Below are 13,891 nucleotides of genomic sequence, written 5' to 3'. Positions count from 1 at the left end.
ATTCACACACAAAAAAGAAATAACAATAATTGATAGCAACAAATATCTTAAGAGGATGTTTGTATTTCAGAAATCTCTCCCCTCTTATGAGAGGATTGTATGTCAGAGGTTTCTTCTAGAGAAATTTATAAATATTGTCCTTTGATTTACTTGTCTTAAGGTATATAAAACAATATAATTGGAAAACAAAACACAAGGTATTTAAACAGAGAGATTAGTAGCTATTGACTGGTTACAGATAGTTTGGGCTGCCTGAATATCTCAGATACTGAGGATATATTCAAAACTGTAAGCCAGAGAACAGAAAATCCAGAGGGTTTTTATAAAAATGTGTAAGAGTTGAGCAATAGGTTACTTTACAAGATTAATTCCTGGCATATTGGGTATAACAATGCCATGTTGTTCAGAGATCCATATATTTTTGATATGTAAAGTATGCCATAAGGCAGAGTAATTTTAACTCCTAGAGATGTTAAACACCCTTAGTTCTAAAATGGCTACTCAGACTTTCAGTCCTCCAGTGGAGTCTCATCAGTTGAATTAGGCTTCAGTACTGGTGCTCTGTCTACAACGCTTTGAGAACCCCGCTTTCAACACTCCAGTCATGGAATCCCCTACCATTTTTACCAGGTATACCCAAGCAAGGGCAGAAACATCCTGATCAGTCATGCATTCCACCCATATTCAGTCACTTCTTCTCTAAACAGTAACCGAGGAGTATTACTACATTGTGTTCTTTATAACACATATGAGTTATTTGTAATAACAAAAGAAATAACCAAAATAACATATGATGGCTAGTTTAATCACAAATAACAAAAATGAGTTATACCTTTCCCGGTTCTGTTTCTCTGCAAGTCATTTTTTTTTTTTTCCTGTTAAAAATAAATAAATAAATTTTATTAAGTCAGTTTGATCTTTTTTAAAATCTCTAATAAATTGTACAGTGTGACATTTTAACCATTATCAGTTCTATTTTGAGATTATTCCTTCTAATAAAATTCATTAAGAAAAGGGGAAAAAATTCCTTGATACAAATCTGTTGTCAAGCCTTCTGGACTTGATCTGTGTTCTCTTGCAAGTCATTTTGATTCATCTACTCTTAGCATTTTATGTAGAAGGGAAATCCTATCTTACCTTTGTGGAACAAAGAGCTACCTTCTTAACTGAAAAGCACACAAGCAGGAAGACTAACTCTCCAGGGCAGAGAGCAAACACTCTGGTGACCAGTGCTGTGCTCCTCAGTTGGCAGTCTGGGTCCCACCCTTAGAGGGAAGGAAAGGACAGGGAGAGCAGTCTAAGCAGCAGTCGTCCTAGATTATTCCAGCCCCAGCCCCACACAGAACTCCGTTAGGGTGAGCCCCTGTTTCTTTCCAGCACACTGTTTTCTTTGCTTGGAAATGCAATTTGGATAGCAGATTAGGCGAGGAAACAGTACAAGTATATGACTTACACAGGATCCGCAGGAGATTCAACAGATCTGCTATATCCCCGAGAGTTCTCAAACATAGATGAATTTACATATTTGTCAGAACCAAAAATCTCTCCTTAGCTTTCTCTTTTGAATCCAACCAATTCTGAATCCAGCACGTCCTCTGTGTAGTCTGTACCACCCTTGGAGAGGGGTGCTGGCGCTGCCTAACACCTACTCTCTTATTAGACTCTTCAAGACACCTCCTTGTCTCACCATAAGATGGAGACGGGTTTGGTGTCCTAGGCTATCTTGTTTGGAGTTTGCACAGCCCTTTTATGGAGGTAACAATAATAGCCGTTGGCTTTCTCCAAAGTGTGCAAGGTGCTATAAGTGATGAGAAAATGGAAATTCACCCCTAGTGAGGGCCAAGAGGCTTCCTGAAGCCTGAAGCCAGGAATTTGAATCAGTGACAGAAGTTTTGTATGTGTCTCCGCCTCCTACTTTGAACACTATCACTAACAAAGTAACAGAATCTCTCTGAGTCCAAACAACAATATTGCTGTCCTGAAAGTACCTTTTTGATAGTATACATGAACCAAAGAAAATTAAATGGAATAATCACCTAGTGTTATTTGTGATTGAAGAAAGGCTCCCTAAGTGTAAGTACAAATTGGTACAAACAGTGTCAGCTCTAGTCACATAGGAATTTCTATCTTAGCAATTTATAGTAATTTTTAAAGTACTAGTCAAAAGAAAAAGGAGCTGTTAAATACATTAGTAATGATAGTCACTGGAAATTGTTTCTGTTCCTTTTCCTGGTGACTTAATAAAAAGGTATAATTTATTCTGAAATGTATGTTCTGAGTAGAATGATAATTCTTCTTATTGTTAGAACATCTGGAACAAAATCTAGTTGGCCTCTTTCAACTGTAAGAACATGGCAGGGTAGGTAACCTCCTCTCAAAACCTAAAAGAAAAATGGTTTCCTACTTTAAGTGATACCAAAATCACTGAAATTTGAATTGTAAAATTTCATTAAACAACCTGAATGAAGATCTATACCATTAGCTTCATATAAAATCACCTCTTGAGAATGTTCCCCTATTCATAAAGGAGTAAGTTATGAAGGCAAGAATTTGTTAGTTGCATGCTTCAAAAAGTAGTGGCGTGCTAACAAGCCGTGAGACTGTGAACAGCTCATTGTCAAAATACTGGTGGAAAGGTGCTCTTCTGTGCCCTCATTAATGAGTATAATGGGGTCTGCATATGGGCATTTAATGATACCATTTGCTGATGGAAAAATAACTTCAAAGAAGAGAAGATGATGGCTTTGTGATTGGGAGCTACTTCAAACTTTCTGAGAGATTTAGTCTTGGTTCTTTGTACCTCGTTTTTCTTAAAGATCAAAGTATCTGTGTCTTCGGGAGGTGACTGCATTCGAACATACAAGCCAGAAATCAAGAAAGGAAGCTACAATAATATCATTGTCAACGTAAAGACGGCTGTCGCGGACAACCTCCTTTTTTATCTTGGAAGTGCCAAATTTGTAAGTCTAACATTCAGCCTTTCTTTGGCCTACTGTGTATGTGTATAGTCAGAGGTTAATCCTGGTAGTGTGGGACATGTATAGAGTCTAATATAATGGTCCCAAAATTGAATAAGGTAGCCTTTCAGATTCGAAAACCTCAGAATCTTACCTCACCAAGTTCTGAAGTGTCAAATGAAGTTAGAAGGCAAATGAAATGAAAACTTTTTACAGTGTTTAGGCATATCTGCTTTCATTTGTGAGTATACCAGCATTTATTTTTGAAGTATATTTTCAGATCCAGCTATTTAAGAAGAAAGAGTAATAGGAATGAGGCTTTTTAAACATTTTTCTCTAACTAAGAAATTACAATGAACTTTCATGTGAAATGAAACTGAAAATTGTGTACTATTTCTTACCAATGAAAACTCTTCTGATTCATGTTGAATTAATGACTCAAACTGAAATAACAGAAATTGTATCTAAAAGAGCTCACCTCAAACTTCTAATTCCTTTCATTTGACCCATTTGACTTTATACACATGGAGACCTTCCAAAATGAACAAGACTTTTCAACAGACCACTTATCACATAAATCAATACTTGGAAATCAGGTGAGAAATTTTGGATCACCTTGGGTGAAAAAGCATACCTGGCCCCTCAAAAACGTCAGTGCCCATGGTGAAAACAATGAATTCTGAACCCAAATATTTGTGTTTATCTCTACCACAAGTATCAGTGCAAGAAAAGACATTTGTCTCAATGTTAGACCTAATTAGAATTGGTTGAATTAACACATTTGCCTCAGCACTATGAACATGTATTGTAAAGATACAATAATAAAGTATTATTTAATCGTAGAAATAATAGATCATATTATTTGGGAATCTTTATTGTGAGGCTTCTAATTATTTCATATATCTGAAAATGGTACCTGTTGAAAAGACTCGGCTGGCTTCCTCTTTCAGGGTGCCTTACATCTGATATCTATTGTTTTTGTGTTTCTCTGCACTAGATTGACTTTCTGGCTATAGAGATGCGTAAAGGCAAAGTAAGCTTCCTCTGGGATGTTGGATCCGGGGTTGGACGTGTCGAGTATCCAGATTTGACTATTGATGACTCATATTGGTACCGTATTGAGGCATCAAGGTAACTAACTCAATAGAGATTAAGATCATTGACAGAATTTTGAAGTAGTTTCCTAGTTTATAAGAAAAATTTTATCTCTGTTTCAAGAAGGTAGCTATGTAGGTACGCACACACATATATACGAACGTTATATATTATATACATGTGTAAGTGTGTGTGAATGGTACCTTTGTAGAACATGTTAGGAATTGACAGATCTTCAAGGTATTGAACAGAATGACCGGTCCTTTTTGGCCTCCTCATCTGGTTGTCCTGTAGAAACTTTGAGGTTAAGTTGTTTTCTGTTGCCCTTATTCAGTACAATCCAGAGCCTAAGAGGTGCCATTGGTATCTGTCTTTGGTGCAAAGTGCCTCTTCTAGTCTACACAGCAGTCTTGGCTACAGGTGGGTGCAGTATCTAACTGCTGGCATGAATATAAAATATGTCAGGTCCACACTACTTGTGGGAAGGAATAGGAAATTGATTAATTCTATCCTTGATGCTTTAATTTAATTAACTTCTAACCGTGTACAGATTACTTGTAGAATCCATTCTTGTCCTCAATACTTCCTCTTCATTTTCTCCTCTTCTTTTTCTAATTCCCAACTACCTACTAAACACAAAGCAGGTAACAGTCAAGAGGTTTTGTTAAAGGCCAAGGGAAGTTGATCAAAGATGGGTAAAGAAGACTTGACGATCTGGTGATTGTTGAATCTAGGTGATAGATACATAGAGTTTCATTCTATGGGTGTACATGTTTAATTTTTTCACAATTAAAAGTTTAAAAAAAACTTAATGAAAAGAAATATCTTCAATTCCTTTTTAAGATCTTAAATAAAAGTGTGTGTGTGTGTGTGTGTGTGTGTGTGTGTGAGGGAGAGAGAGGAGAGAGCAACAGATAAAATGCTTACATGTGTGATGGTGGGGGAGGGATTAAGTACTTTATTGGGCTTAAGAATACTTATATTTGCAAAGTACAGTTCTTCTATTAAAAAGATGTATTCTTTTAAAGAAGAACCTTATTTATAAATTCATTCTATTGTTTCTACATATTTCAGTTAATACTGCACCCTCAAAGATAAAAAGATTACCAAAATGAGACAGTAGGGAGAGAAATATGACAAAGTTTTGTTATGACTGCTTGTCTCCGGAAAAAGATCAGATTTTCATGTTTAATAACTCATGGGAACCAATCATTTAAAAAAAGAAAATGAAATACAATAATAATAGCTTCCAAAAGTCTATTAATTGAATCTAAATGTGAAGTTCTTCTGTACAATTTGTATACACAACTCTGTAGCCTGGATTTTATAGTGTACACATTAAGATGGTGTGCCAAACAATAAATGATGCATGATTCCAGGAAGACTACTTCAGCAAATTTGGATCCAAGATAATCAGGGATTTTAGGAGAAATTATGCAGTTTATAATGCAGAAGCGTGGCTTATTTGGGGTTCACTTGCTGAATTAAATTAGACTGAATGAAGTAATATAAACTTGTTTAAATAGTCCATGTAGGTAAATAGCATATTGTTTTGTAAAGCAAGAGGAAAAAGACTTTCCATTTAACCAACAGCAATTCCATCAGCTAATTGTTGCTGTGTCATTTCCTATCTATCACTGGACACATTCAGAATCAGGGTAGATTGCTCAGTGGTCCTGGTTGAATCTGATGGTAAACGTATAGCAGAGAGCAGATTCTGGGTTTTGATTTTCAGCTTAATGAATCTGGAATGTTTGAAGCTAAACACCCAGCTATCTCTTAAATATTCCAAAACAAATCTCTACATTTTATATCTTTTAAATCTGAAGTGACCAGAAATGTGATACCTACTTCATTTTCTGTATTTTCTTTCATTTCATTTCAACATGTACCCTGGAAGAACTGGGAGAAATGGAACAATTTCCGTGAGAGCTCTGGATGGACCCAAAGCCAGCATTATGCCCAGTACATACCATTCAGCGTCACCTCCAGGGTACACTATTCTAGATGTGGACGCAAACGCAATGCTGTTTGTTGGTGGCTTGACTGGGAAATTGAAGGTAATGTGTTGTTCTTCCCCATTCTGTTTATTTAATCTCTGCAGACAATTCCTGGCATGATGACTTTGGGCAAAGACATGATAAAGCACTGCAAAAACTTGACCACTTTTTACTTAATTTGTTTTTATGAAAACATGAATATATTTTGAGTAAGAATTTTCTTCCTTGAATATGCAATCTGGAAGCACAGTCTTTTTAAACCTATGTGTATTTACTTAAACAGTTGTTTTGCCCTCATCTGTGGCATCAATTTTTTGATATTTTAGTTGCCTCAAGAGCAAAGTGTTTTCTAAAGATACCTCATTTTCTGAATCAATTTATGATTTATTGATATAAAGTGCTATAAAGTTCAAACTCACATCTAATTAAAAGATTTATGAATACCTTGGGAAATATCACAGGAGCCATAAGCCTTCAGATCATGATCCGATTTTTAAAGTTTTCAAGTTGCTCTTCTCATTCTTACCGAGTAATGCACTTAATATTCATAATTGCTTTGTGACAGGTCCTTATGCATTTCAGATTGCAAAGTGCCTGCATTTTAAAGAAGCTCGTGTTGATTAAGTGGAGTTAGGTGTTGGAAAACGACCTGTGGGTGAGATGTAAGAGCACAGCCAAGTACAATGTGTAATCCTGGGTCTGGCAGAATCATCCTGGGATGAGATTAGTCAGAAAATGTGAAAAGCCAGGGTGACCCCAAATTTATGAGAACTCAACCTTCATATAGAGTGAGGTTGTTTTATTTGCTTTGTGTATGAGATGTGACTCTAAAGTATTGGAATGGATTCCACAGCTACACACTAAAATCATCCTCATTTCTCAGAGCTGCATATAAATATATATGGTACATCGTAATATATAGTCATACTGCCAACTTTCTTTCCTCCTCAGAAAGATAAATATAGGGATAGCACCGAGTAATACAAAAAAAACATGAATTTTGAAATTAAATCCAGGTTGAATTCCCTGCTCTATCACTTACGAAAATATGACCTTAGGCAAGTCACTTAACCTCTTGGGCTTCAGTTTCCTTAACTAGAAAGGGAGATAAAAGTATCTACCTTGATTGCATATTGTAGGATACAATAATAAACTTCTATAACATTTATATAACCCTTACTATTTGCTAAGTAATGTTCTAAGTAATTTACATGAATTAACAGTTTTCATAACAACCCAAAAATGTAGATAATATCCTCCTCATTTTATAGTTAAGGACTCTAAGTAAGAGAGAAGTTAAATGATTCACCGAAGATCACACAGCCATCAGTGGTGGAACTGGGACTTGAACACTCGTTACCAGGCACAAGAATCTCTACTCTTAATCACCACCCTTTACTACCTCAATGAATAGCGAGATTACATGCCTAAGATACGGTAGTCACACCTTAAATTGCACCTTAAATAATTCTTCTTATTATTCAGATGTCACTAGACATAAAGAAACTTATTTATGCCAGTCTGAGGGGGAAAAAAAACACAAGCAAATGAAATCTACAGAAAATCTTCATCATTTTGGCCAAGAGTTTCAAGGCTTCTGCCATACCAGAATATGAACCAAAAAACTGAAAACAAGTAATTAAATCAACATGCTAGTGAAAATTCAAAGGAGCAGGAAAGTATCCCAAGTATAGTTTTTATGATGCAAGAAGGAAAAGCAAAAAGCAAATACAATTCGCAGGTAGGATAATCAACCTCTGGAAAATTAAGAGAAGCTTCCACAGATGACAGAGAATTCCAAGGACTGTTCCTGACTTGTATTTGTCAGTGTCTGACAACATTCCTTCTCCATGGCAGTGCCCCACTTGATCATAACGGTAGGAAGATGTATGTGTTGATGAGTTTAACCTAAAATTATAACTATAAATGTTTAACTACTCAGTGACTATCTTCTATTTTTTCTAAAATCCAAACATATCAATTCACTTTTTCCTTCCAGCTTATTCAGATAAATGTGGATTCGCCTTGGCAAAGTGCTTCTAAAGTTGTAGAATTGTAATATATTGACGCTAAAAGGAATAGTTGTTCAAATTACAGCAAGGTTCTCTAGAGTGGATCGGATCATTCCCCTCCTTCTTGACTGCTAAATACCCAGAACTGACATGTACACACTGCTATATTTAAAATAGATAACCAACAAGGACCTACTATGTAACACAGGGAATGCTGCTCAATATTTTGTAATAACCTAAATGGGAAAAAATTTGAAAAGGGATAAATGTATATGTATAACTGAATCACTTTGCCGTACACCTGAAACTAACACAACATTGTTAATCAACTATGCTCCAATATAAAATAAAAATTTATAAAAGACCTTTCCCTGTGAGAATGACACCAGAGTTGTCATTCAACAAATATTTATTGTGCCCCTATTCGATGTCGGGCTCTGTGCTGTGTATGCCTGCAAACAACAAGAACAGGGACCCTTCTCTTATAAATTTACTCTGTCCCTTCATTCTCCTGCCGTAGAAACCTACTTGGGTGTAAAAGGAAATGAAAAATTGGGGACAGCAGTATCATAGGGTAATCAATATGCAAGCTTTTTTCCCCTTTATGTAGTCAGTATGTACCCTTTCTCGTAAATCTCCTTAGTGGATAGGAACACTTACTTTTATGAAACACCTTCTCTGTGCCAGGCACTGAATGTGGTACCATAAATAAATTCTCTTAGTTATTTCTCCTAATAATCTCATGTTACAGACCAATAAAAAAAATAGAATCTCAGAATAAGCAGTTCACCTAAGGTCGGAAGCTTGGAGTGTTCACTTACTAATGGTGATAAACTGGTAAAGCACAGAATAACCAGGATCCATGAGGATATTATATGGTTAAAAGATGGATACGTACACAACCAAGACTTTCACAAAGAGTAGGTAATAACTACTCCAGATTCTGCTGCTCATCTAATAACTCTCATGGGTACTCTTTAATTTTTCTGTGAAATTCTAAATTCTAACAAATATGTTTCTGTCTTCAGAAGGCTGATGCTGTACGTGTGATTACATTCACTGGCTGTATGGGAGAAGCATACTTTGACAGCAAACCTATAGGGTTGTGGAATTTCCGAGAGATAGAAGGTGACTGCAAAGGATGTACCGTCAGGTTAGTGGAGAGGAGGACTCTTCCAAGGTCTATCAGGCCTGTGTATCACAAAAGCTTTAATTTTATTGTGCAGTGTTCTATTATCATGTCGATGATATACAACAAGTTTGAAGTGATTGTGTTCAGAGGTGGATTTACCAGGAAGCTAAGAAACTTTAAGTCCCCTCCCTCACTTGTGCAGGCACTTTCCAAGGATTTGGGAAGTATCCTAGTACTTTGACATGGTCATGTGTTTTTGTAAAAGTTGCAAAGGTAAGACATTTTAGCCTCGATCAGTTAAGACTACTATCTCCTTCCACTCCAGCTTACCTTCATGTTCAGGAGGTGTTGCGTGTCTGTGGCTATTCTGTAGTCATCATTTATTTTTACTTAAGGAAAGGTCTCCCTAAACTGATTAAGCTTCAGGCCTCTCAGAGCCTGGATTCACTCTGCTTGTGTTTACAACAAAATACAGAACGATACTGCAGGTTTTATCTCCCACAGGATTTTTCAAATGACACACAGCATCATGTATGTGCTTTTCAAGTGGAAACCCATGGGACTTGAAGATTCTGCTTAAGAAGCAGAGGTCAAGATAAACCAGGAGAAAGTTTCATAATAAACATCACCAATTATAAGATAGAGGTTAGAATGTTGGAATTCAAAGATATTTAAAAAGCATATAAAGGATATATAAATATTCTTATATAAACCTGAATAGAGGATGTAAAACAATTAAGAAGAAATAGAGGATTTCTCTGCATAAAAAACTTAAAGCCCACTGATCATCTGAGCCTACAACAATTTTAATTATACTTAGTTAAAGCTATAAAATTTAAATTAAATACCTGGAAGCTTAATATATATACATAGTAACTCTAACATCATTAGGTGCTAAGGAGTTTATATTTTTTATTTCCAGTATAAAGGGAACATGTACATTGTTAGGACCTAAATTCTCCATTAATGTAGCAGAGTATACTTCACATTTTCTTCTCAACATCTCTAGAGTTTTATAGAAGAAAGTAGCCCAAAAATATTCCCTCTCCAAAAGTTTTAACTTTCATCTTTCTACTTTTTTTTTGTCATCATGGACTTTTCAGTATGGCATTGAGGACAGTTTGAAAGCCTGATCCATTCATAGTTTAAAGTGGTTTTGTTAATAATCTTCAATAAAATCTAATATAGAATGTTGTATGTAAAATTCTTTCAATACAAGGACAATGAGCTCTACATTAATATTCTACTACTCACAAATCAACACCAACTTTTCCGTAAACATTTCTTTGGTAAATTTCTAAGTAGGATTTTCCAAAGCTTATTATCAAACAAACGTCTAAAGTATTTAAATGTCCTTTCAGCAGTGTATATTATGTGTTAAGACTGTAGCATCACTAATTATCAATTCTGCAAAGATCTTGGGCCTTCATTATATAAAGTATTATATGAATTAATATAATTATAATAGGCTAAAGTTCTACATTTACTGAAATAATTCCTTATTTTAAAAATTCCTAATATACGTTTTTGAATTATACTACTATTTTGATCAAGAATGTTACTGCTTTTGTGAGTGCTCTGATTACAAAGTCACATAAATTTTGAGTGGCTTGCCCTAGCCCTATTTTTCCATAAGCCTTGGTAATTTTAGGAAAAATGTTTTAGAACTCCTGGTGTTTGTTTTCTTTTCAGGAGAACATATAACACATTTTAACATAAAATTAATGGTTGCACTTTAAGAGCAGAAATGGTAAAATGGGGGAGATGAAATAGACAAGGCTACAAGACACAGACTAGGAACATTTTGTAGAAAATCTTGGAATGTGAGTTTTAGAAATTTGCACTTATTCAGTAGTCAGTAGAAAGGATATAATTTTTGTAATGTTTTAGAAAGGAATATCTGTCAGGGCTGTAAAAAAAGTGTATCTTATTTTTCTTAAAAAATAGGGAAAAAACTGCTACTAGTAAAATGTATTTAGCTGAACACTGAAACAATGATGAAATATTAATATACTAAACTTCAATATTCATCTAGTTCTATGGTTAACAAGCTTTACATGGAAGAGCATGGCTGTTCCAAATAGCATAATTAATCTTTCCTAACTTGACCAGAAATCCAGGTTCAAAAGAGAAACAAAAGGCAAGTTAAGAAGCTTAGCATTTATTAATTAGAAAAGAATTGTCACTCTTCCTGGTAAATGTATTGAAAATGAATAGGAAAACTCTAGCATAATGTTAGATGTTGAAATATTGAGTCTATACCTGGAAAGATTCATTTTTCCCCCACCTCCAAGTCAACAATTTGAAGCCAGATTTACCGGTTTTAGCTAATGAATTAAATGAAGTAGGCTGATTTTCATCTGTATGTTTTGCTATTCTTGTTCAAAACTCTTGCTCGAAGATTTGCCTGCTGCTTGAGTAGAAGCTCTAATAGAGTTGGAGTAGATCTAACCCTTTCGTCTCAGAGTGGAGACACTGAAACCTGAGGTGTTAAAGTGACTTCTGAAATTCCACGTCAGACTCCAGGGTACCTGCCATCTACTCTGCTAATTTTTCGATTGTGTGTTGAGGAAATTAATAGATTAAGGGCATGAGAACACCAGGATACAAATATCCCAGGGTTTCCGTACAAGGAAAATAAAATGTGATATATATTTTTTTATTCCAGTGCCTCTCCTGACATTATATACGAAGTTTTGTATTTTTTTCTCTTCAATTTGTGAGTAACACTGCACTGGGCCAAAGCACTCGGGAAAGTGTCAGTGGTGACTCTCGCACCCTATTGTCACTGGTAGCATGGCAGTATATCATGCAAAATCCTAGGATTTGAGAACCTCATGGAACTTCTCCTTAGTAGATGCTACATTACATTTTCTTATCTCAAATGTGGTGCTCTAGATTTTGATGGATTTGTTATAATGATGAAGGAAGGCCAAAATTATTCAGCTGATTTATTCACATAAATTATATTGTTAATAGGCTGATTTAGTCCCTCAACCTCTCAGTGAACATGTTTCATGAATATTGAAAAAGCATCTTTTAAGGGTACATTAGAAAAAAAAATATATGGCATCATCTGATCTTATACCTATTTAGATGTATCTTAAATTTACAAAAACCTGACTGTGAAACGCATAGTTAAGACTCTTCCCTTCCTTTTGTCTTCAGAGTTTTATTTCTCCTTTTCCAGAAACAGAGAGAAAGCCAACTTGTCTAAAATGAGTAACAGTTCCTCCTCCTCAAGGCCATTAATGTTTATACCCTATTATTTTTCTCATTAGCCAAGATTGCATGCAAATACTATTCTAACCTCTTGTTATTTTATGAGATTACTATAATATTTCTCATATCTCCTCTCTTCTCAAGTTAATACAACACTCCAATTTCACAGATTCAAATATAAGCTAATACGCAGATATTTAAAGTTTAAAAATATCTCCACAATCAAAACTTACTCTTTTAACATCAATTAGATAAGATAGATAGATGATAAGTTTTCATTTGAAAAAAATCTTTTTAAATGTTATATTTACAAGACTTATTTTAGATATTCATTAATTATTCAACCAATATTGATTGAACATATATTCTCTGTGAGGCAATTTGCTTTACTAATATCCCTTTCATTCCACAAATATCTACCAGATTCTGCTATTAGCCAAGTACCACACTAGATTCTGAGTTTGTGCCTGGCATGGAGCCTGGCCCATAATCTCTACTTGGTTTCATAGAGCTTACATCCTGGTGAAGAAGACAGATCAACAAACACACGTAGTTAGAGGAACCCTTCATTATCTGAATCTAATCTGTCCCAGAAAATCCTACTGCATAGCAAGAGTTCAGAGAATAGAAGCCTATATCCTGGTACGGCTTTTTTTTTCTTACAACTTTAAGTTAGTACCTTTCAACCACCTTCACTCTTCAGCCAACCCCTACTCCCTATTATGTTATGTATTTGGGAAATGTAATAATGCATTCTCAGCCCATTCCAAAATCCCACTAGTTCACACCACTAAAATACACTTAAACACTAACATAACTAGCCACCAAGCACTTCAGCAAAAGTAGTTAAAACATCAGTGACCTAGTTATTGAACACCTAATAAAGTCAGGTGAGAGATGGTGGTTACTTGGTCTGATGGTGGCAGTAGAGCTGGAGAGAAGGGGAAGGATGGAAGATGTATCTGGGATGGTTCCTGCCCTACAACAGCCTACAGTCCAGTCTCAGAAGACAGTGTGATATATTGAATACTGATGGACCAAGTAGACGTCGTCTGATTCACGTGAAATGTCTCTCTTCAGTCCGCAGGTAGAAGATAGTGAGGGGACTATTCAGTTTGATGGAGAAGGCTATGCATTAGTCAGCCGCCCCATTCGTTGGTACCCCAACATCTCTACTGTCATGTTCAAGTTCAGGACATTTTCTTCAAATGCTCTCCTGATGTACCTTGCCACACGAGACCTGGTAAAGATTTGCACAGCTGATCTTTCATGACTGAAAATATGCTTGCTTCTTTTCTGTAAGGTTCCAATGCAGTTATCACTTTTGTTGAATTATCAGTTATTGTTCAAAGGAGTCTGGGATGGCTATGTAATACCCAAGAGTGGTGCATAGTGTTTATGTATTTCCATCAGTAACTTTAATTACAGATACAATTTAATTTTTATTTATTTTCAGTATAACTCCCTTATAAT

General features: G+C 35.5%; 1 protein-coding gene across 2 annotated transcripts in view; it reads left to right on the top strand.

The window, feature by feature from the left end:
• The window catches only part of LAMA2 (laminin subunit alpha 2), a 591,238-nt gene that overhangs the window by 523,563 nt on the left and 53,784 nt on the right, over positions 1-13,891 (top strand). For both annotated transcript variants that reach the window (XM_067702129.1, XM_067702128.1), the window contains exons 45-49: positions 2,817-2,960; positions 3,955-4,088; positions 5,953-6,112; positions 9,093-9,217; positions 13,499-13,661. In XM_067702129.1, coding sequence (XP_067558230.1) covers positions 2,817-2,960; positions 3,955-4,088; positions 5,953-6,112; positions 9,093-9,217; positions 13,499-13,661 — 726 coding nt within the window. The remainder of the gene's footprint in view (positions 1-2,816; positions 2,961-3,954; positions 4,089-5,952; positions 6,113-9,092; positions 9,218-13,498; positions 13,662-13,891) is intronic.

This window comes from Pseudorca crassidens, chromosome 13 (genome assembly GCF_039906515.1).
Source record: "Pseudorca crassidens isolate mPseCra1 chromosome 13, mPseCra1.hap1, whole genome shotgun sequence".
NCBI classification, from domain to species: Eukaryota; Metazoa; Chordata; class Mammalia; order Artiodactyla; family Delphinidae; genus Pseudorca; species Pseudorca crassidens.
The sequence above is the reverse complement of the archived record's forward strand: the minus strand, read 5'-3'. Positions and strand labels throughout refer to the sequence as shown.